At 30.9% G+C, this 25,403-nt stretch overlaps 2 protein-coding genes across 2 annotated transcripts; both read right to left on the minus strand.

Moving 5' to 3' along the window:
* Positions 1-7,012: 7,012 nt before the first annotated feature.
* On the minus strand, positions 7,013-11,934 carry LOC130818039 (two-on-two hemoglobin-3). Its single transcript, XM_057684066.1, has 4 exons — positions 11,585-11,934; positions 11,289-11,419; positions 7,525-7,669; positions 7,013-7,454 (listed from the first exon to the last, which is right to left on the minus strand). Exons 1-4 carry the CDS (start codon positions 11,719-11,721, stop codon positions 7,355-7,357), a joined length of 513 nt encoding a protein of 170 aa, XP_057540049.1. The 5' UTR covers positions 11,722-11,934; the 3' UTR covers positions 7,013-7,354.
* Positions 11,935-22,490: 10,556 nt separating this feature from the next.
* LOC130818473 (uncharacterized) lies at positions 22,491-23,157 on the minus strand. Its single transcript, XM_057684646.1, has 3 exons — positions 22,832-23,157; positions 22,578-22,640; positions 22,491-22,533 (listed from the first exon to the last, which is right to left on the minus strand). Exons 1-3 carry the CDS (start codon positions 23,155-23,157, stop codon positions 22,491-22,493), a joined length of 432 nt encoding a protein of 143 aa, XP_057540629.1.
* Between the last annotated feature and the right edge of the window lie 2,246 nt (positions 23,158-25,403).

Raw genomic sequence — 25,403 nt, forward strand, 5'->3', positions numbered from 1 at the left:
CAAAAATGTAATTGTTGGTAAAATCTAAAAGTCAAGTAAGATCTTCTATTTACATTAAGTAAAAATTTATTAAGTTCTCTATGTTAATTTCATATGTTTATTAATTTTATGATAATAGAGAAATATTTTAGGTTACATATTTAAGTAAGTTTTTATATTCATGGAAATTGGTAAAGTGATCATGGTTATTTGGTCATGTTTGTTATTTGGTGTAAATGATAAAACTCCATTAATTTTTATCAAAGAAATTTGATGGTTAGATGTATAAGTAACTTACCATAATTTTATGATGATTAAAATTATTATCAAAGATGTATAAAGTTTGCCAACTATTGTTTTAACAAGTATTCTTTGATGCATGATTAGATGATAAAAGTTCTATTCTTTCTGACATATTTATCTTGTATTATTTTGTATCATGTTTTGTTTTTTTATAAAAAGACAATAAGTGTTATTATTAAGATTAATTATTTTTATAATTGCATTAATACATTAATGGTAATATGTTAATTTTTGGGTCTTTGCATGTTTGGTATGACAAGATAAATTTTGTTATGGAAGTTAAACATTATATGTTGGTTATGATTGGTTATCGTTTGACCAATTTCAATAATGATTTTGTTATTGATGTGTGTTTCACCATTTGAGTGAATTGACTTAAAAAGTTGCATGATCCATGTTTAGTTAACAATAAAGTTAATTGAAGTATAAAGTATATTTTTGCAATGTTGTTCTTAACAAAAGTTTATGTTGCATTATTTTGTTTCATGTGTAGAATTATTTCTATGAACTTGTGCATGATTCAAGTTAGTTTTTATGATATATTCTTTGTGGTTTTATAACCAATATTGTTTAATTTTGAACATATAAAATTTTTATATGGGTAACATTATTTTGTCAATTATTTATTTTACCTAAGTTTATATAAATGTGTTTATATATGAAAGGGTACAAAGCTCTTGACACGAATAAGTTTAAAGGTTTATCATCAAGGATTCATTAAAAGTAAGTTTTAATATAAAGGTGATGTTAACAAGGATTTGAAAATTTAATAATGTTATTACATAAAGGTTGAAAGTTATCAACATTATTTTAAACTCAGAAATTTATTCATTAAAGTTGTTTTTATAGAGGTTAAGTTCCATAATGTTTATAAGTAAAATGAGTTTAATGATTATATAAGTAATTTTATACATCAAATAAATGATAAAGACAATTTTGTCATGTTTTATTTTGATATATATGATAGTTTAATCTTATATGGTATAAGTGTTGATTTGCTAAGTAAAACAAGATATGAATTCTTTCATTATTACATTGATTAATGTATTAATTGAAATTCACATGTTACTCTTGAACTAGAGTATACGTCATCGCTTTAAGTTTCATTATGGTAATTCAAGTTCCATAATATGTTATTATTTTGATTTTCAAAATGTGCATTATTTGCATGAATATATGTAAAGTTTTATACTAATATTTATTTTGGAGGAAAGTACTAAATAAGTTTTATTCCGGTTAATGGGTATGATAAGGTATTTTATGTTGTCGGATAACACCTAATAAATTTGGTGTGACAATTATAAGGAAGAATGTAATTATTTAAATTAAAGTTGATATTAAGTGTTTTACTTGGTTTAAAGTGTTTGATTTAAAGAAAACTCCTAGTTATTTTATTACAAAGGAAATTTATTTTGAATTATCTCAAGGTTCAAAATAAGGATGCATCTATATAGATTATGTTATTTATAACATCTACTATAAATTCTAATTATTAGAACAAAAGATATTATATATAAATGTTATTTGATTATAATACCAAGTGATGCAATATTTATTTTGAAATTTATTTTCAATGTTAGATAGGTTTAAATACCTACAAAGTTTATACAAATGATTATGACACTTTGTTCTTTTTTAAATTGATTTGCTAATCGTTTGATAAAGCATGTATTTCTAAAAGAGAAAATATAAGTTGCTTTATTAAGGAAAAGGTTTTTAATGAAGTTTGGTTTTGTTAAAGCTTTCAAAGTAAAGGTTTTTAATATTGTATTCATATTACTAATATGACGGTTTACCCATAGTTATTTATTTTGATACTTAAGTATCATATAACTTTAAGTTTTCTAAAAGAAAATTAGCATTGATGTGTATCGAGGGAATAATTGTTTGAATTTTAGTAACTTAATCTCCAAGTAAGTATAACAATATGTTATAGATATATTTTCATATTATATATGAAGATCGGTGAGCATGTAATAATGTTCAAGATTTATTAAGTGGTATTATACTTAATATGATAATTGATTATTGAATTTATTTCAATAAGGTTATAGAAAATACAATGGTTAAATAAATGTTTGAATTTTGATATGGTATGTTGTATCATGTATATTTTAAAAATTATGATATATTTATTTTGGAATTGTATAAGTAAAGTTGACAAAGTAATATGTCATATTCCTTCTATGAAGGAAATGGTGGAGGTAAATGTTAAATGAATTTTAACACAAAAGTTTAAGGACTAAGAGATAAGTATTTTATTATACTTAAGGTAAAGTCCAAAATTACCCTCATAAATTACCCTCATGTCTTCTAGTTGAAGTTATTTCCTAAATACTTGGAATGGTTATATAAATTAAATGTAATTTTGATTTATACAAGAATCAAATTATTTTATAATTGTTAAGTAAAGTTTTACTTACAACTTAAAGTTCCTTAATAGGAAAATTATTTGAAGTCCAAAATGTTTATGTTGTATCATGAATTTAGTTAATTTTGTAGTGGAAGTTCTTCAAATTTGAAGAGGTACTCAAGTGTGAGTTTGATCTTTAGTGAATTGGCCATTCTCTATGTTGATCAAAGTATATGTTTGTGGGGGAGGTACCAAGTTTTGATCACCCAATAACAAACAAAGTTTTAACTTATTCCACTATGGTATTAATGTTATTTGTCATGATTTAGACAAATATGTAGACTGTATAGTTTAAAAAAAAAACTCATATTTGTGATATTTAAAGCCAAAGTTGTGCACAAAACAATCTAGTGTGATTGGCAAGTGGCTTGTATAAGGTATTGATAGTCGAATGTAACTTTGATAATGCTATGACATCTAATTGAGGTAAAGCCGAAAATTAGGGCTTATCAAAGGAGGGATCACAATTTTTGACTATGTGCACAAAGTTCAAAGTTAGACAAAGTATTCTTACTAAGTCTATGAATTTCATGGTTTAATAAAATTGGTACATGCCCATTCTTCAACACCATGAGTGAAACCCAATTTGATGCTAGAAGAAACATCTAGTCTTGAATTCAATGTGGATTGATCATTAATCAAATGTTGAGAAGCAACACATAAGTGATCCTTAGTTGCTTTGTTCGTGATGTTGAAAAACGAGGTAGTAGAGTAGTACCTCGAGCTCTCCAATTTCTAGAGTTTGGAGATCTCTAGATTGAGTGCTTCATTCACGAAAGCATGATAACCATGAGAAGCTACCTATATGAGTTCGGGGTTTGGCCGCCTCAATGAAGTCAAGGGGCATACTTGTGACTTCATTGGACTTATGAATAGATATGGACGCATTGCCTTTAACGTGTCACATATGTGAGTTTAACGAATTATTCAATGTGCACCTCCTTCAATTGGTTGGATATATCTGCTTAATTCAATCCGGACGGACATTAGGGGATATAACCAATTGTAAAAATGTGTTGTACTAGGTGTCAATTCAATTCGGACGGTTATTGACATTGATGAATGAAATGGGTTAGATATTATGGATCGCGAAAGAGGAAAAGGATTATACACACTCTAAATGGGAGAGGATTATTGTTAGGGTATAATGGTATGGGGAATGAAATTAAATTAATTAAATAAAATAAATTAATTAAATAAATAATTAATTGAAAATATCCCAAAAATTACAAAGGAGTCGAGTGAGGTCGACTTCGCAAGATGGCAAAAATGGAACTTGCACCAGGCGAGCGACTGGTTTATACCTAGTCAGTTTGTGCGGTTTTTCGCAAATTAGTTTTATCCATTTTGTTGGTTATGCTATAACTACCTATGGTTAAAATGTGATATATTCTGAAATACGTAGGGATGGATTGATTTAATGTCGACATTGGTTCGTGTATCAATGTTGCATTTCATGAAGCGACATTTTACTTCATTAAATGGTGTTTGCTCTTCTATAAATACAAAAGGCATGTTATAGATTATTTCTTACATGCATTTTCTGAATTCTTATCCTCTCTAGCACTTTACATAGAGAACTTGCAATCCTCGATTGTAATTTTTTGTTTTTTCTTTCATTTAAGTTTTCAAATGTCATTCTAATTTCCCGTGCTAGGAATTTAGTGCAATTCTTTGTATCTCAGAACATATTTTCGGTATACATTCCCAAGCACCGTAGTATGGAGGGAATGATTTTTTAGGATAGAGAATCTCACCTAGAATTAATATCAAGTTCAATACAAAATCTTCTTGTTACTTTGTTCGAATTTAAGTATCGGTATCTTGGAGTTCTTAGTGATGTATATAAGCATAGTTCTTGATTGTCATATGTAATTTGTTTTTCTACTAAACATTTGTAACATGATTTATAAGTTTGATTTATAAAATTAAAGTCACATTTACAATAGAACCATATACAATTGGTTATGTTCGTTCAGGACAATACTCAGAAAAAGTAGAACCACAGGAGGTAGGGAAACAAACAAGGCAATTGGGAAAACATCAAAAAACCAACTCAAAACAACTCAAACACAAACTAAGAAGTGAGAATCTCAAATTCAGCAGGGCAACAAGAAGAAGTAGAAGTGATGTAAATAAATTATTTACATGGCCCAAATAGCAAGAGACCAAGGGCTTTAATAATCATCAATTATAAAACCATGTAATTCAGTAAACATGAAATGTTAGGTGTTAGTTAGGCTTTACACAACAAAATTGTAACTAACTAACTAATTCATAACGGTTGTATTCTGTGAGGACAGCTAGCTCACTCTTACGAGTTGTAATACACGGTTTGTTAGAATTTGTTAGAAAGGCAAGGTTATAAATAAGCCTTTCCCTCCTCCTTTGTAATTCGTTTTGATCAAAATAATAAAAATTCAGTGCGAATTTAGAAAGTCTGGCTTTGAGTCTTGGATGTGAGTAAAACACTCGGGTGTTCCTTATACCTTGTGAATGAACCTAAGGAATAAGGGCATATACTACTACATTCAAGGAAGTGAACCTTGATTATGTAGTGGAGAAGGCACTTGATTTGTGAGTGAAGCCAATCTTTCCTTTCTAAGGCAAGAATTTGGCAGTCACAAGCCAATATTCTCACTTATTCAGTTTGTGTATTAGGTTTGATGTCGTTTGTTGTTTGGCAAGAGTCCTTGCCTTGAGTGCAGACAAGAGTTCTCAGTGGGTTTTCTTGAAGATAAAGTGTATCAACATAATATAAACCGAAATGAGAGTTAGATTAGGGTCTAACATGTATTCTAAAACTCTTATATCACCAAATGGAAAAGGTTTGAAGTACCTTAGCTTGATGAATTATAACGATTTCAATGAATTTACTATGTTTGAAAGAAAATAAACAATGCAAAATGATACAATAATTTAAAAAGGTTCACCCAATTATTGCTATGTCCTCCGAAGTGTGTAGTATCTTGTTTATACTATTTCAATGGAGTATAACAACTTTTACAAATGAAGTATACAATATGTGAGAATTAAAGGCTATGTGTCTAGGCTTAGGGGTTTGTCTTTGATGTTTTATAGTGATCATATGAGCTCTCTAATTATACAGGCTAATTACATTTAATGAGCCTACAACCTTAATGCAAAGAATTAACAACATTAAAACAGATCCAAGAACTTGAAACGACACAAACAGAATCAAATGAGCTTCTGACAATAGCGCTCATTCGAGCAATCACACAACTCGTTCGAGCATATTTCATCTGATGCTTCTGATCTAAGTGCAAAATAGTGCTCGTTCGAGCTCCCTACCGCTCGTTCGAGCACATTTATCCAGCAAGCTACTGTTTTGTTGTTCTGAACTGCTTACTCGTTTAAGGCACTTGACTTCTTTGGATGCCTTGTTCGAGCACCTCGAGCAGGATCTGACTCTTGGTCTTCTAAATCACCTCATTAAATTCATTCATCATGATATTATAACCATGTTTAAGTCCCTCCATCAATACGCCATTAACACCATGCATTGATCACCATCTTAAACACCCACTTTAAATCATACACTTAATCCCCACATTAACACACACATATTATGACATCCATAAGATTTCATTTCTATGCACCCACTAATTCATAAACTTGAATGTGCACTATTAGTGGTATTAATATAGTATTAATAAAGTATTAGTCGTATTTGGTAGAATCGATTGATTTTACGATATGATTTCAAGATTCAATATGAGAGCTACTTCCGATACAAGAATGATTTTTTTTTTTAAATTAAATACTTATTAATTAATTCATAAGTATTCATATTTCGTTTAAAAAAAAATGTATTCACAGTTATTTGCAACAAAAATTTGGTCTACTTCAATTATTGATTTGCAACTTATATTATAACAATAATGCGAAATGATTGATGTCAAAATGAATATTTTGTTTCCGGTTGAATTTTAGTCTGAAAATGGTTGGAATTTTTTTCCGACTAAATGCAGTTAGAAATTAGTCAGAAATTTTCAATTTAAAATTTTTCTTTTTTTTTAATATAAAATTTCGACCAAGCATTAATTAATTCTAATTTTGTTTTTAATGGATTTAATCATGTATAACAACTAAGTCAATATCGGCATAAATTTCATCTAAAGTAAAAATAAAGCTTTGATTTATTTTGATCAACATGAACATGATTTGTTTTGAGTAAAAAATCTGTGATTATATCGTAGTGTTTTTTAAACAATTTTCCATGAACACCTAATATCATATTTCCAAATAATAAAAATTAATACAAATCTTTTGAAGAAAATAAAATGATATAAGTAGAACAAACACAATTATCAAACTTGTTAAAATATTTCTCTAGTAAAATTACACTAAATATTCATTATTATTATTATTTTCTGCATGTAAAACCAACAACCAAAACATGCCACTTATACAAGATACCAAAGACTGAAAATATTAGCTCAAACTAATACAATTAGTTTCCCCAAGATGAGAAATATTGTCTGCTTCAGATTTACATGGATTACAATGCTAAATTTATTCCACAATTTCTTTGAAAGTAATTGAAGACTTTATGGTCAATCAGCTTAAATAATGGCATGATGAAGACAGCTTCAAATAGACTTCATCAAAAGAGTATGTATTCCTAGCCTAATGATGTCACTCTTCAGAAGATTGTTTATTAGTAGCATGGTTGCATGTAACTTGCTCATTTTTAGATTTCAACTCATCTCCAGCTACAAGAAAGTATGCAGTGTGCCTGCGCAAAATCTCGTCATTATTCATATTACAAAATTTAGAACTTCGATTTTATACGAATCATCGGTTACCTGAAGAAGTTCATCATCTTAGTCTTTGAATCAGAATCAATGTCAGTCGAAGTGTCCAGAGCCTGTTGCATGTGATGCAACCACCTTTCTGCCGCTTGCAGAGTCACAGGAAATGGTCTGTGGCGGGCGATCAGAGCTGGATGACCTGCAGCAAAGGCCTATGTATTACCAAAGGGCAAACTTGGGCGATTACAACAAGAATACTAACATGCCATTACCCTAATATCAAATGGTTTCCGCCTAGGCAAAGTATACAATAAAAGGGAAATGTTTTCTTAGCATTTCATGAGAGAAAAGTAAAAATAAACCCGAACACATACAAAATTTCTGAAACTAAAAACAATCAAATACAAACCTTTTCACACATTAGTTCACAAATTAGATGAGATGAAAAAACTAGCAAAGTCCCAAAGAGAAATAACAATAACACGGCAAAAACTACGAAAGCGTTACCCTTTAACACTTGAAGTTATTGAAATGGCACCCAATGATCATGTTTTTAGAATTATAAACATTTTTCAAATGCTTGTAATATTTTGCACAAGGGACTTGGACAAAAATTATAACATAAAACTATCCAGTGACAATCAAGTAAAATTGCGATATTGATGCTAAACGCTAATCAATGAATGATAACCATTTCAACTTATAGCTATGATTAAACACATCTACGACTCATATAAGCAAACTAACCCACAACTTAAAGTTCTTACATAGTGAGAATAATCCCACATTGATTTCTTTGACAAATTCGCAAACAGCAGTGGCATATATGTGTGATGACTATAACAGGAAACTAATTTCTAAGAATGTCTTTTATTATGATTATAATATAATTAAGAAAATAAGAAAAACAATATTACTCAAAAGGCTAGTCCATTACCAATCAATAATTTGCAAAATCACACCCAATTATTACTATAAATATGAAAACACAAAACAAAAATTCATCCTCCATTAACGAATTAACTTCATCTTCTTCTGATAATTCCAAACCTGAATTCTCTTCCTTTTTTTTGAGTAGGAATTCTCTTCCTCTAAACGGACTCTTTTTCATCTCTCATTTCAAATTCCTACTAACGATGGTAATCTTCTCATCTCTTTTTAATGTCCTATGTAATATACCCTTTATATAATTTGTGATTCATAATTGTCTTTTAATTTGAATATTAATGTTAATTTTGACTTGATTATTACAGGAGGAAATGTCGAAAAAGCAAAAAGAATTATTAAAAGAAGATTTTAATGAAGGGGATTTGAGCATATATGAAAATCTAACAAAATTCGAATGTTTGCTAATTGCGATTGATGTAGCTTCTCAAAAATATGAGAGTGCACAATACTTGTGTTCACTCTCGGTTGCTCTACTGCAAAAGATAGAGATGCAAGGAGAAAATCCAAAATTAGTCATTAAAAAGACGATAACAAAATCCGACTTGGATCATGGTCAGCTCGTCTAGCCATGCCCATAAGCAAATGCGTCATTCCCAATTTAGATCAAAAATTGGGTTTTAAAATGGATAATTAGATTAAGGTTCCTATTGCGGTGATTCTACCTAATGACAATCTAGAGATAAGAACCTTAAATTGTACAATTTATAAAAATTCGTATGTGATTAATGGAGGTTGGAATGAGGTTACCAAATGTTGTGATCTTTTATAATAATTATAAATTGTAAAATTTGAGGTTCTTATCTCCAGATTATCATTAGGAGAATCACTGCAATAGGAACCTTAATCTTATTATCCATTTTAAGACCCAATTTATGATCTTAATTGGGAATGACGCATTTGCTTATGGACATGGCTAGACGAGCTTGACTGTGATCCAAGTCGGATTTTTTTATCGTCTTTTTTAATGACTAATTTTGGATTTTTTTCCTTGCAATTGCTCTATCTTTAGCAGTAGAGCAACCGAGAGCAAACCCAAGTATTGTTCCCTCTAATATTTTTGAGAACTTACATCACTTGCAATTAGCAAACATTCGAATTCTGTTAGATTTTCATATATGCTCAAATCCCCTCCATAAAAATCTTCTTTTGATAATGATTTTTGCCTTTTTGACAATTCTCCTATAATAATCAAGTTAAATTAACATTAATATTCACATTTAAAAAACAATTATTAATCACAAATTATGTAAAGGGTATATTACATAGAACATTAAAAAGAGATGAGAAGATTACCATCGTAAGTAGTAATTTGAAAATTTGAGACGAGAAAGAGAATTCAGGTTTGGAATTATCGGAAGAAGACGAAGTTAATTCGTTAATAGAGGATGAATTTTGATTTTGTATTTTCATGTTTACAGTAATAATTGGCAGATATTTTGCAAATTGTTGATTGCTAACGGACTAGCCTTTTGAGTGATATTATTGTTCTTATTTCCTTAATTACTTCCTATTCCATAATACTTGTTACATTTTTTATTTTTGACAATTTCATATTACTTGCTACATTTTTATTTTTAAAAATAAAACAACCATATAAATATCTACTTTACCCCTATTTTTATCCTACTTAATGCCTCACTAACTTTTTTCCCTCTTCAATTAAGAAAAAGTAGAGGGTATAATTATACTGTTGTGCCCAATTTTTTTTAATTCCTGTGCCCATACAAATATAACAATAAAAACAGAACAGAGGAAGTATATTATAATCATAATAAAAGAAATGTGCCAAACAGTAACACTATTTATAAGACAAAACTAATTTCTTTGACAAATCCACATTAAGGAAATGTCTTTCTATGATTTTCACTCCCCTTCCCATGAAAGATCTATTGATCACCCATTTCGAAATGACCAATCAAGTAACAATAGTGAACCCTTGAAGAGAATCATGGTTGGCTGGTGGTTGAAGTTTTTCACTTCTTCACAAGATTATCAATTCCCCCTCTCCCTCTTGTCTAAGTTGTTAGCCAGTTTTCAGTCCATTCTCATCCCTCCTCATGCTTATAAGTTAGTCAGCACTTAACGCTTAACAGTTCCAGCTTACCATCAAGCTAGTACATGAAAAAAGGACTAACAATCTGGGCAGAACATCAAAGAACCAGAAACATAACTCCTACTTTTAACAATTATTCAGGTCTTGTAGTCTACCTTATTTTTAAGTAAATTAAACTATATTTAGTGACTTCTAATTTTTTCTTTGCAATTAAATCTTATAGATTTTTACCGGATAATCTATTGGTTCATGTAACCAACCCAAATATTTTTTTGTGATTAAGGCTTTGCCATTGTTGGTGAATGTTTGTTTTAATTGTAAGGCTTATAAATACAGGTAAAACATCAAATAGAATTTTACCAGATAATCTATTGGTTTAGAAAACATGACCTTATAGCCCAAACCAGTGGCATATCTAGGGTGATATCAGTGAGGTCAGACGACCTCACTTAGATCCAAAACAAAATCAAATATTACATATAAATAAATCATACATGAGTTGGTTTATATATTATCTTCTACATATCTTGACCAGAGATCAAAACCCAATATAAGCGTCATTGTCACCATACCGGTGTATCCCGCTCATAGAATACTGGGGCAGCTCATACCCAATATGTGTGTTTTACTTAGATTGACATTACTCATTTTTTTCTAAATCCGCCACTGGCCAAAACACACTCCCTTTCAGTATTAGTAAGGCTTATTAATGCAGGAAAAGGGAGAAATGAGTATTAAAACTTCACACCAATAAAATTAAAAATAAAAAATAAACGGCATAGCAATTCATGTATAAGTAAATTGGAACATATGATACCTCTTCTCTGAGAAAACAGAGGTGGACCTCCCATTCTCTGCACAAAGAACTCGTATTGATTTTGGATTGCATCCTCTTTCTTTGAATTTGCAAATATAGACCTAAACCATTCTTCCTCGTCATCATAAACCCTAACATCATCAAAAACAAATAAAATCAACAATTTCTTTTTTTAAAAAAAAATTAAAATCCAAATGAGAAACCTAATTCAACTGGGTTGAAAACATGTACAGCCAAGAACACCAAGAATTCGATGAATTAAAAAACTAAAAAGATGAGAAACGATGAAATTAAACCTGGAATAGAAGTTTGTAGAGAGATCAATAAATGTTTGAAGACCCAATTTTTGGAAAAGATTGGTGTCATCGATAGCAAATGCATCATCAGTGAGAACCCCACTGTACTCTGAAGCCTTCTGCTGAAGCGATTGCATATTTTTAGGGTAAGAACAGAAGCAAGATTCGATGTGTAACCCCAATTAATTAATGATCAAAAGAAAGGAAGATATTCTTATGGTAGAAAGGGAGAATGAGAATCTTATTAAGTGAATAAGATGCCTTCATTCATGCATTTATTTATGAGTTCATTGAAATCAAACTGTGAAGGGGAGAGTGAACATGGGGAAGTTGCTTCTAACAAATTTGTTTTAAGGCATTATTAAATTACGCCATTCTTTTCATTTTATCGGCACTCCTTATATATTAAATTTTTACTTTTTAAACCTTTAATCCCTATATTTATCTAAAAACTTTCTCTAAATACTCATTAAACTAAAATAAGCTAAAATTAAAAATCGAATTACAATAGCCAACTAAAATGAGCATCAATATGATTGCGGAATCAATATTATTGTGTTAAAATTTAATACATGTTCACTCTTTTGGCTATAACTTTAAATAGAAAAATTAAATAATTGCAATGTTTGCGGCATTAAAACCTAGACTTCAAGATCTTTCCAATGATATATATTATATGCCCAATTCCGATAACCGAGCGAGAAATGATGATCGTTTAAAGTTTGTTTGTACTGAAATTTAATATTTGTTCATTTTTTGGACATAACTTTTTATATAAAAATTGTATTATTGCAAAGTTTGCGGCATTAGAAACTAGACTTTAAGAGCTTTCTAACGACATATTATATGCCCAATTCTGACAATCGAACGAGAAATGACGACCGTTTAAAGTTTGCAGTGATTTCTAACATTCAGTCGCGTGCGACCTGACCACGGTATGGTCGCATAAAACGTGTGATCGGACCGCAGTATGGCCGCTTAAAACGCGCGAACGGACCGCAGTAAGGTCACGTAAAACGCGCGACTCCACCGCGGTCCAGTCGCGCGTTTTATGCGACCATACCGTGATCCGGTCGCGCGCGACTGAATGTTAGAAACCATTACAAATTGTAAACAGTCGCCATTTCTCGCTCGATTATCAGAATTGGGCATATATATGTCATTGGAAAGCTCTTAAACCTTGCATTAATACGATTTTTGTATGAAAAGTTATACCCAAAAGATTGAACATGTATCAATTTTCAACACAAACAAACTTTAAACGATCGTCATTTCTCGCTCGGTTATCGGAGGTTGGCATATAATATATCATTGGAAAGATTTTGAAGTCTAGGTTCTAATGCCGCAAATATTGTAGTAATGCGATTTTCCTATCAAAAGTTTCGGCCAAAAGAGTAATTATGTATTAAATTTCAACACAAAACGTGTGATTAGGTTTATAATCCGATTTTTAAAAATTATTTTCTTTTTTAAAATTAATATTTTTCATTTTATTTTAATTATTATTAATAAATTTAGTTTAGTAATAATAATGGTTGATTTTATAATTAAAAATAGATTTAAGGGCATTTTAGTAATTTTATAAAAAAGGGTGGCGATATAATGAAAATGGTGGCGAAGTTTAAGGATTGAGTTCTCATATGTAGAGATATCAATATAAACTTATCGTCTAATTTTATATTAATAATACAAAAATGGCTAATTATTTGAGTTTATCTCCTAATAAATATTATGGATCTGTTGCTTACTTTGAGTAAAAATTGTAATGAGAGACGGTCTCTCCGAAAGACGCATTAAATATGTATGCTAAATAGTCTAATTAATAAAAATTAAAGAGAAAATAAAAATATAAAATGAGAACTTTTTATTTTAGGTCGTCTCCCAAGCTATATTTCCTGGGGTTGAACGCTAAAACTATGGGCTGATTATTTTGTTGGATATTGAAAATGGGAAACTAGATTGGACCATGAAGTATGGAAAATCGGAAATGGAGACATAGTGATGACATACCGCATACCGCATACCGCATACCGCATACCGCATAGTCCAACTACACATAAGAATTATGAACCAACCAATGTGGTAAAGGGCATGGAAATGCCACCTACTACCTCCAGTCCTAATTAAATCCAATTTACTTATTATTACTTTTTGTGTGAGTTTGGCAAGAGGGATTTAAGGGTTGGAATAAGAATAAAAATCCCAAAATGTAAATATTCAACGTTTGGTTATTGTGAATCTATCTATAATCTATAAAGACTATTAATGAAAAAACAAGACTGACACATGTCAAACTTTTATTTATTATTTTTCCTCTCAATTATGTTGACGTGGCAGTCGATTAATTATTGAAAATTATTTCCTAAAATACTAGAATTTATTAAGGTGCAGAATAAGATTTAGACAGCTTTATTATTTTTCAATATGATTCCTATATTATTTCCAAACTGAAATGTGACTAAAATTTTAATCAATATCATTTTTCAATATGATTTCCAATATTATTTCCAAAATAAAAGAAAATAATTTATTAATATAGAAAAATTATTTTCAAAATTTGTTTAATAGCTGTAGAATAATATTGTTCCTAAATTTATAGACCAGTGTAAATTTTTGAATAATATTGTGAAATCTGTAGAATAATGTGACTAAAATGTTAATCAATATCATTAATTTGGTAAGTATGTTAAAAATGATATAATATACTAATAAAGAGACGATTAGGACACATGTCGACTTTATAATAAAAATTTTCTCGCTCTTTTCATTTTCTTATTAGGAAAATATTTTTTAGCATATCATGTAATATCTTTCTGATTAGATTTATTTAATTGATTAATTACAAAAGATTTTAAAATTTTACCTTATTTACTACTAACTTTTTGGCATATACAATCATCTAAAATATATAATATCTTTTAATTACAATGGATAATTATCGAATAACATATTAATTATTTATGTAAATTAATAATTTTCATTAAAGTTAATTTGTAATAAATTAAGAAAAGAAAATAACTTTTAATGTTTTTCATAAAATAATCCTATATATTACTTACATGGCTATATTAAAAAAATGCACAAATTAAATAGATTACACATTAATTATTTAAGTAAATAATAATTAATAATTAGGATAAGATATCGGTGAAATAAATTTCAAATGATAATTTTATCACCTATGTTTGACAATTTAGAATACATAAATACTTAAATTAAGTTATATGTTAATTATTATAGTAAAAATATGTTCTTTCGGCTTAAAATAAATTTTAAGGTTTTACAAAGACATTGAAGATTTTAAATTATTTTTATATTATTTTTTATGTCTAGAAATTTTCTATTATTTTATGTAATTACTTATAGTTTTACAGTTTTTAAAACAAATCAATTTGTAGTTTCAATATACTTAAGAAATTAAGAGTCATATAATAACTTACTTACACATATAAGATTACTAATTTTATATTAAAAAATTCATTAATCGTGGCACGGGAATCTATGTTGTTAATAATATTAAAATTAAAATTAGGAATGGGTAAAATCTTGATTGATATCATTGTAACAATATTAAGAACGGTATTAGATGGGTAGAAATTGGAGGGAAAATGTTAGAAGATATATATACCATTGTAAATAGATAAATTTTATAAATCAAACAAGAAATATTCAAACATTCAAATTATATTTAGGAAGGGTCCATTATCATCCTACCCGATGTATCCTACTCATAGAAAACTATGGACAAGGTTTGGGAAGGGAAGGACGGCGGCAATTCATACCCAAAAAGAAGAACGCGGTCAAAGAAGTACCCCGGCTCAAGAAAGATAAAGATATATTTAGAAAGGGTAAAATAAATTTTTGTTTTATTTTCAATTTCATTCCCACTTAACAAACAAGAAATATTACAATTCTTAAATTATTCTTATTACTAACATAAAAAACAAGAAATTGGGTTATATTTTCACCATTTTCAACTATTAATATTCAGTCCCAATCTCATCTTTTTATCCTCAACTTTCCATTCATACTTACCTATCAAATTAACTTTGTCCTAAACTCTTTTTTCAGTAATTGTAAGAACCTAAATAGTCAAATGAAAATTTGTTATATTCATCTTGACAATGGTTGTCCAAAGTCAAATTTTTATAATCTTTAGATTAGATTTACGTAATTAATAATTTTTATCATTATAAGATTTACAATTCAAATAAAATCAACCTGAATACAAATACTATATGTCAAATTTGTGTGGTATATCACAAACCATTAACTAAACAAAGAAACTATAAGAATCATCTAACAACCAAAAGTTTATATAAAACTTGGAACATGTTTCGTCGATCAAAAAAAGCAACTAACGACAAAATTGAAAAAAGGTTTAAACACAGAAAATATTACGTTCAACTTAGCATACAAAGCTCTAAGTTCAATTACTTATCAACTTTACTTATTGACTTCTTTGCTTTCTTATCACCATTTAAGTATAAGATTCATCCTTGACTCATTACTTATCAACTTTACTTATTCACTTCTTTGCTTTCTTATCATCATTTGAGTATAAGATTCGTCCTTGACTCCAACATCTTATGGCTTATGGCTTATGACTTTGTCCGCCCTGTTTGAGTCGCCAAAGCTTTCAAAATATAGTTGAAGTAATCCACTTTGGGAGAGCTTGTCTCAAGGGAACCTCCTACCTATGGCGTTGCCCGTTCTATTTGGGTTCCATATGTTAAGTATGCATACCAACATGGTGAGTCCATGAGAGCCTAGCCACACACTAGTGGAAAAAACCTCATTTGTTGCGGTTTTTTAGCCATAATATGCTGCGGTTTTGGCCCAAGCATTAGTGATAGCAGCAGATGGCCTATTGTAAATGCCGCGGTTTTAAACTGCAGCTGAAAAGTTAACCATATGCTGTGGGCCTCCCTCAAATCGCAGCATATAGTGCAAGACTATATGCTGCGGGCCTCCACAAAACCGCAACATATAGTTTTGCACTATATGCTACGGCACTATATGTTGCGGTTTTATGGAGGCCCGCAGCATATATATATTACTTTTTTTTTCTTTTTTCGTTTAATACTAATAAATAATTCAATAATGTACAATGTAAACCATGATTAATCCAATAATCCAATGATAATCACCAATTATCACAATTAATCTCTCTGTAAACTCTCTATCATATATATAATAATATGTACATATACAAATTAAAGTCCTAAATCTAAACTAATTATATTATTTACCAAGAACAAAAATTAGCAAGATACGCGGCAATCTTGACTTTCAATTGGCGCATTTCTCCATCTCTCAAAGGCGTGTTTCCCTTGGAATGTCGTATAAAACTTATAATATAATATTAAATTAAATGATACATAAACATTATTAGACTTTACCAATAGTAAATTAACATTATAATTTAAGAACGTAACAAATACTTACGGCGTCAATCTTTTCGACTCCAACCTCCTTCACGGATTGTAAGATATCATCCATGTACTTGAGAGTGTAGTAGCCGCAATCAACGGTATTATCAGCTTGTCGAAAGCACTAAGAGAAAATAGATGTTAGTGCCAAAATAGCTTAAAAACCCATAAAATCGCAGCTTAGCACGTAATTTCTAGCATATGACTATTATTTTCAATTCTAAACCACTTCAACACAATAATATATACCAAATAGTGTTGTGTGCCAAGTTTCGTGCAAAACAAATTAAATTTGAGCTACTTTATGCGCGAAAGTCCAAAAAAAAGCTTAAAAACCCATAAAATCGCAACTTAGCACGTAATTTCTATCATATGACTATTATTTTCAATTCTAACCACTTCAACACAATATTATATACCAAATAGTGTTGTGTGCCAAGTTTCGTGCAAAACAAACCAATTTTGAGCTACTTTATGCGCGAAAGTCTAATAAAAGCTTAAATACCCATAAAATCGCAACTTAGCATGTAATTTCTAGCATATGAATATTATTTTCAATTCTAACCACTTCATCACAATAATATATACCAAATAGTGTTGTGTGCCAAATTTCGTGCAAAACAAACAAAGTTTGAACTACTTTATTCTTGAAAGTCCAAAAAAAGCTTAAAAACCCATAAAATCGAATAGTGTTGTGTACCTTTACTGCTATCCATTTCGGTAATGTGGATCCAGATTTAGATCCTATTTCTCCACGCACTTTCTTCATTATGCTGAAACGCATGGGAAAAGTATAACTATATAACTATATATATATATATATATATATATATATATATATATATATATATATATATATATATATATATATATATATATATATATATATATATATATATATATATATATATATATATATATATATATATATATATATATATATATATATATATATATATATATATATATATATATAACACTTAATTAAATAAAAATTGGTAAAACTTATAAAATTACGTACGCATTCAACAAGGCTTTGAATTTTGTGTTGTGAGGCGGCCTTTGAGGTTTTTGTAATGAGTTAAAGACGTGCACAATGTTCGTTAAAGGAAATATGACCAAAAGTATGCAATGCAAACTACAAACACAAATTTAAAATCAAGAAATTAGAGATTATGTGAACTTAAAAATTAAAAGATAAGTTCAATTTCAAGAATAAAACTTACTCTTCCACATATGGAGCCAGAATGAACGTGTATTTAGATGCAAGGGAATTATTCAAAGCAGTCTCAATGTATGCTTTGACGTCATTTGGAATATTTACGCTTTTAGTACCCGAAATTGACTCAGGACAAAACCATCCAATTTTTATTGGAGGTTCGCAAGAATTAATCTCCTCGTAAGTCGCACTAAATTCATGAATAAGAAAATTTTGTCAGTAATTCGGTTGTTAATACAATTAAACAATAATGCCTAAATTGTAAGATAATGAACATCACCTCTTGTATAGATGGATAAGAGCTACATTCAACATTTCTCCTCTCAAAAATTGCCCAAAGTCACTAGGACCAATAATTACAAGTGGGCTCTCAACAAAGCAGAATTGTTCCTTCTGCAGGGTTAGAACGATTGGGTCCTCCTCAAGCAGGCGAGATGCACATGTGTGCAGCCATTTGCAATCTTGAGAGAGATCTTTTAGCTCCGCATCAGTCAAAATTGGAGTGATTGCCATCGACTTTGACCCAGTTGACACCTTTGATGAGGAACCGATCTCTTTCCTAGAGCCCTTTGGACTCTTTTGCTATTTCAATTTATACAATTAAATTAGTGTAAGCATGCAATTAAAAAATTAAAAATAAATAAGATACAAATGATTATTACCATGGTAGTGAATCGGACCTAAGCATATGGCCATGTGACGAAACTATCTAGGGCGTCTGATAGTTTCTTAAGGCTCCATTCTGGCATTGGAACCGAGAGTGAGAAATCTTCAAACCCCTTTAGAATAGTTTCCACGGTCACACTGATGTGGCCACTTGTAACAGGCATCAAATGCACTGTTTGGCCCTCTTTGGTTGGCTGTGCCACACCATATGCAACCTCAGTTAAGTCTTCATCACTAGCAACACCTAACTGAGGCAGCAAAAGAGAACAAGGAGTTGCCTCCTGAAAATTGTGTCGTTTAGTATAATAAGCATCATAATAAAATATTAAAACACGTTGCAATTTAAATTAATAAGTGCTTATATATTTAAAAAGTATGTACCTGTACCACTAGCTCGGGAGTTGGCTCCGGATTTTGAGCAACGGAGTTCATGGTCTCCGGTGTGGGAGTTTGCCCTTTAGGGGTAGTAATGGGCTGGGGTGCTACGGGGGTGATTGGCTCGGGTGTTGGATCGACCGAAGCGTTAGGATCCCCATGTTGACTTTGTTGATCCTCGACAATTAGGTTTGCCAAGTCAACAATGGGTGCTCCCATCTTCTGCAACAAGAGTGCCACTTTGGCGAGAACGCCCTTCGTAATTTCTGCTCGCAGGGTTGCTACTTCATTAGGTGGCATCGTTCGAGATTGAGTAGCAACACACTCTTTGCCGAATGCCTTCTTTAACCCCACGTGGACGCCTCCTTTTCCGACTACCCGCCTAAGACCATATGCAATGCATCAACATTGCCTCTTCGGGTGAACTCCCCCGTAGCTTCTTTTTCCTTCCAGCCCATCTGTTCAAATAAAAAGTGACATATATAACAATTAGTATAAGTAAATCAAAGCCAAAAAATACAAAACAAATCAAGAATATACTTAATAATTTCAAAACTCACCTCAGCATCAGCAACTTTCTGTGTTCCCGGGTACAATACACAATCATTCGGACACGCATGAATCTTCTGGTACTCTAAGCTGAAAGGACACATGAGCTTTTAGGCATAATATGTCGAATTTGGAAGTTCATTTTCCTCAGGAAGCATCTCACCTAACGCTTCTAATAACATTGTGAAACTAGCGTCACTCCAATTAAACTTTGACTTAATGTTGAAATTGTCAACACTGCTGTTAGTTTGGTGAACTTTGTACATCCAGGGTACAACGGCTTTTGAGAAGCCTCTGTCAACAAGTCAAAAACACGAGGACGTTTTCCTAACTCATCCTCGAGTCCATCCATCATCTCATCAACATGATCCACATCCTCATCGACATTCTCTTCATTTGTCTCATACCCATCAATATGATCTACTACATCCTCATTGACATCAGCCACATGATACATTGCCATACGTGACACATGGGCAATAAAAACCAACTCCCCCCCCCCCCCCCCGGTCCTAACTTGATGTTCAACCGCAATATTACAAAATTCTAATACGCCATCAATAAATTCTGACGATTCAATGCTTCCATACATCCAAGAATGGTCTTTTGTCATCCTAATTAGTGTGATTAATTAATTCAAAATAAAATTAATACACAACTTTTAACATATATAATTAACCCAAATTAACCCTAGATAACCCTATATAACCAAAAACATATTGTAATGACAAAACATATATAACCAAAAAAAAAGTCGTTTTCTTTAACCAATACACATAAATCAAAATAATAAGAAACTAATAATATACAACTACATACATAAGTAAATTATTCACATTTAAATATACAACTACATATATACATAAGTAAATTATTCACATTCAATCTACCCTAAAAATCCTAATTAATTAAAATTATTCTTGATGCTATTAAATCACAATGAAGCTATTCTTGAAGAACTTAAACAAAGATTGAAAAATTTATACCTTAAAGAAGAACAACCTTTGCCCTTATTTTGTGGGATTTTGAAGGAAAAACAACAATGGTGGGTTGAAGAACTTAAACAAAGATGGAGAAGGATAATGGTGTACTCTACAATTGGGTATAGTAACCTACAATGAAAAACAAAAAAGTATAATTTGAAGAACTAAGCCCGAAAATACTATAAAAACTTGAAGAACTAAAGGTTGAAGAAACAAAAGAGAGAAATTATACCTTAATTAAAAGAACTTAAATGGTGAAGAATTAATGCAAGAACTTGAAGAAACGAAAATTGCAATGCCTCAGTCGTGCTTGGGTTAAATTTCGTGGGTTTAATGTCGTGGGTAAGAAAAAAATTGTAGCTTGAAGAAGAAGATGAGGGATTATGAACAAATTTTGTGGGTTTGAAGAAAATTGAAGCTTAGCTTGAAGAAGAAGAAGAAGGGGGTTGATGAAACAGTCGTGCATAGTACAGTAGGTTTGAAAAGGGTTTATGAATGAGAACAAAAGGTTTTGTAAAAGGAACGTTAAAAAGGCGCGTTTTAAAAACGGTTATTTGCTGCGGGTAAAACAGAATCGCATTATAAAAAAAATTAATTGCTGCGGGCTCAAATAAACCGCAACATATAAGTGCTTATACTTCAAGCTTACTAAAACCGCAACATATAAGGGCTTATATACTGCAGGCATTAGGTGAACCGCAGCATTTGTATTATATGTTTTTTTTTGGCTTTTTTTTTTTTTGCTATTTAATGCTGCATCTAGTGACTAAGAACTAAAAATAAATGATTATATCCTTTTTGTGTCCCTTATCAACTTATCCACATAAACCTCCATTAACTATTTCATAACTCAAATCTAATCACATTATATAAAGGTAATCCCATTCTTATATGATTCATAATTGTACTTGGGTTAACTTGAATACACTTATTTCTCTTAATTGACCACACGCAAACAACTTAAAATTGCATGTACAATGTCAAAACGTGTATGTATGTCATTAGCACGACATAACAACCAGTATGAAACAAAATAAGCATACGAAGAACAACAAAACATTTGAAGATAAAACAAACCAACAATTATAACAGACAAATTCTATTAGTTTGAAAACATCAAACACTAGAAATTGACTTTGTTATTGTGTTTCAAAGATTCTCATGATTTTATGGGTATCAATTTTTTAAAATTTAAATACTTATGTGTATTTTTAAATTATTTAGGCAACCTAACAACATTAGAACTTATTAGAACCTCACAACAACTCAACTAATTCTCATCACTTGACTACGACGTATGAAAACTCCCTTTAAAACAAAAAGTTTTTGTCCAAGATGCTATAATCACATGTCTTAATAAGACCAACATTCATTCCATGATCAAATTAATTACATTACATGCGAAGTTTTAAATCTAGATAAAATGATTAAACTTTTAAATTTAATGTAATTATTTTCCTTACTAAACATAATAAAAATTAAAAAATAATTAATATTTTATTCATACGATTTTTCAACTAAAATGAATCTCAAGAATTAAAATATTGTTACAATATGCCTTAAATACTAAAATTCATACATACTAACACAGTAATAATGATATAGTGAATAGTATGAAGTATGATTTATGAATTATCTACGTCTGAAGCTATTAATATAATTGCCAAAAGTGGTAAATTCTTTCAATCACTTTCCAATCCTACAATGTTCAGCTCCAATACAAATCTAAACTATTAAAAAAAATGTTCAGCTCCAATGTTCATACATACGATTTATTCCATGATCGCTTGTTTTTCCCTCTTCCACTTTGAACAAATAGACCAACATTCATCCTATAAAACAATGATGTATTAAAAAAAAGATTACCAAATAAGGCTATTTTCTTATTTGCAAGATAAAATAAATAATCCAATTACACAATAAAAAATATCTCAACACCATAAAATTCGATTACATCATAAAAAGGAACACCCAAACATAAGTCCAAATAAACTAAACAAACATTTATGTTTAGCTATTATGCCTAAGTCTCCAATTATTAAACATATTTTGTGCTAAGTTATTCCGATAAGTAGTCCAAGCATCCGTAGTAGCTATTTGAGTAATCAACTCAACTTCATCATCTAGGCCCTCATCATCACTTTCACCTTCTTCACTATCGGAATCCCAATACATTGTGTAATCTGTTGGCATATGTTTTCGAATAAGATTGTGTAATAGTACACATGCTTGAACTATACGCCCATGAGTACGTATTGGAAAGAAGGATGGGGTCCTAAGAATACCCCACCTTCCTTTTAATAGTCCAAAACATCTCTCAATAACATTCCTTGCCTTAGAATGTTTCATGTTGAAGTACTCTTCCGCACTAATTGGTTGTCGGTCCCCCCCACTCTTTATGATGATATCGATGACCTCTATATGGTGCTAAAAACCCTTCACAATTCGTGTATCCTGCATCTACCAAATAGTAGGAACCTTGACATATGGCAAAAAAAAAGGTCATGACATTGCTTATTGGACTCCACAATATAAAATCTAAATTCTAAGTATGATTACCTTGTGGCACTTTTAAACCATTAGGCCTAGTAATAGCATCTTGAAGGACACGACCATCATGAGCGGATCCTTCCCAACCAGGTTGAACATATATGAACTCCAAATTAGGGTTACATACACCTAACACATTCATAGCAATAGAACCTTTCCTTGTCCGATATCTTGCTCTATCCTCACTTGGCACATGAACACTAATATGAGTGCCATCTAAGGCTCCTAAACAATTCTACAAAAAAAAAGTCAAGAGGGATAAGTTTTACAATAAACAAAGTGGATAGATTTTTAAATAATATAGATGAAATTATGTTATTACCTTAAAACATTTCCATCTATCCACTTCACAATCTTCTGTTATAGGTGTCGGCTTTTTTAGCAAGTGAGTATATAGTTTTAACACGGCAAGAAGACATCGGTGGAAGTTTCTACTAACACTTTCTCCACTTCGAAAGAAATGACTTCTAATTGTCCTATTTTTCAAATGATGTGCCAAAGTGTACAAGAACATAGCTACAATTTCCTCCAAAGACATATTTCGAGTGCCATTTAAACCACCGACATCTCTGACCATCTCACAAAGGACATAAAAGGTTTTTCTATTCACACGAAGTTCACTTTTGCAGACTATATCAGTATCCTTGATTAGTGCATCCAACTGCTTTTGTCTAAGGTATTTCTTCTCACTTTTGCTATAACGTGGTCGTTCAATTTCATAAACAATTACACCCATCATACACATCACCAAGTACATGAGTGTGACGACATTGTTAACAACCATGAGAAGTAGTAGTAATTCAATTTGTCTCTTCTTCCTTCTTCTTACTATGGCTAATTGAGATGGAATCATTTCTGTGAATGTATATATGCATCATCATATTAATCTAGATATATATCCAACAGCAATCTCCATGAGATCTTGTTAAAAAACTAAGCATTTGAATTGGAGGCAGCCTAGATTGGTATGCAAGCACATTTTTTAAAAGTAGAGGCTACTACATCCAACACTACTGAATCCAAGACCCAAACAATAACATTTTAACCACCACAAAGAAAATCATGAGAGCAACAGAGAAGACATGAAAGAAAAAATCAGCAAACATTGTTTAACAATTTACAAAGCAATCAAAACATAACAAAGTATAGCAATCAAAAGATAAAAAAGCAATCAAAAGAAAAAATCAGCAAACATCCAATACAAAAAAAAGGTCCTTTAATCGAACGAAATAGCAATCAAAACATCAAAACAAAGCAATCTCCAGTACAATGAATTTGATCGAATTGATTAACAACGATTGTTTAACGATTAACAAAACAATCTATAGCAAATTAACAATTGAAATTAAAATTTCTAGGGAAAGAAAGAAAAAAAAAGGTATATACTTTGGTGGTTATGGGCGGCGCGTTTGCCGGTCTGCGGCATTGTTGGTTGCTACCGTCTGGACGTTGGAGGAGTGGATGGAATGGAGGAGACTGGGCTGCTGGCGGAGAGGCTGAAATGGAGGTTAAACAGAGTACGGGAAAACCGAAGAACAGAAAAGAAAAAATAAGGGAGCAGGAGGTCACCGGTGAGGGAAGGTTGAAGAAGATTGAAGGAGGCGGAAGAAGATTGAAGAACAGAACAGAAAATTTCAGATTGAAGGAAGAGAGGGAAATAAGAAGGAAGAGTGAATTAGGGTTTGAATATGGGATGGAATGGAGTTTGAAACTTGGGGGGTAGGAGGGTATGGGATTCTAAGGAATGGAATGGGATGAGAATCCAAAGGGTATGAGATCCCAATGTAAAAATGCATAACCAAACATTGGAATGGGTTGTGATACCATTCCATACCATTAAAAATGTACCAACCAAACATGGTCTTAATTATGGCAGAGAAAGGTGGTAGGATGGTTGTAGGAATTATGTTGATCACCATTGTTATGAGTATAATACTGAGCACGAGTGTCGCCACCAATGCTTTTGATGGCGACAAACCCATGCTGCAACATCAATTTTTGTTATGGAGCCTCGTGCTCGGAGTAGAAACTGCTGGGGAATGTAT

This window comes from Amaranthus tricolor, chromosome 7, assembly GCF_026212465.1.
Source record: "Amaranthus tricolor cultivar Red isolate AtriRed21 chromosome 7, ASM2621246v1, whole genome shotgun sequence".
In the NCBI taxonomy this organism is placed as follows: Eukaryota; Viridiplantae; Streptophyta; class Magnoliopsida; order Caryophyllales; family Amaranthaceae; genus Amaranthus; species Amaranthus tricolor.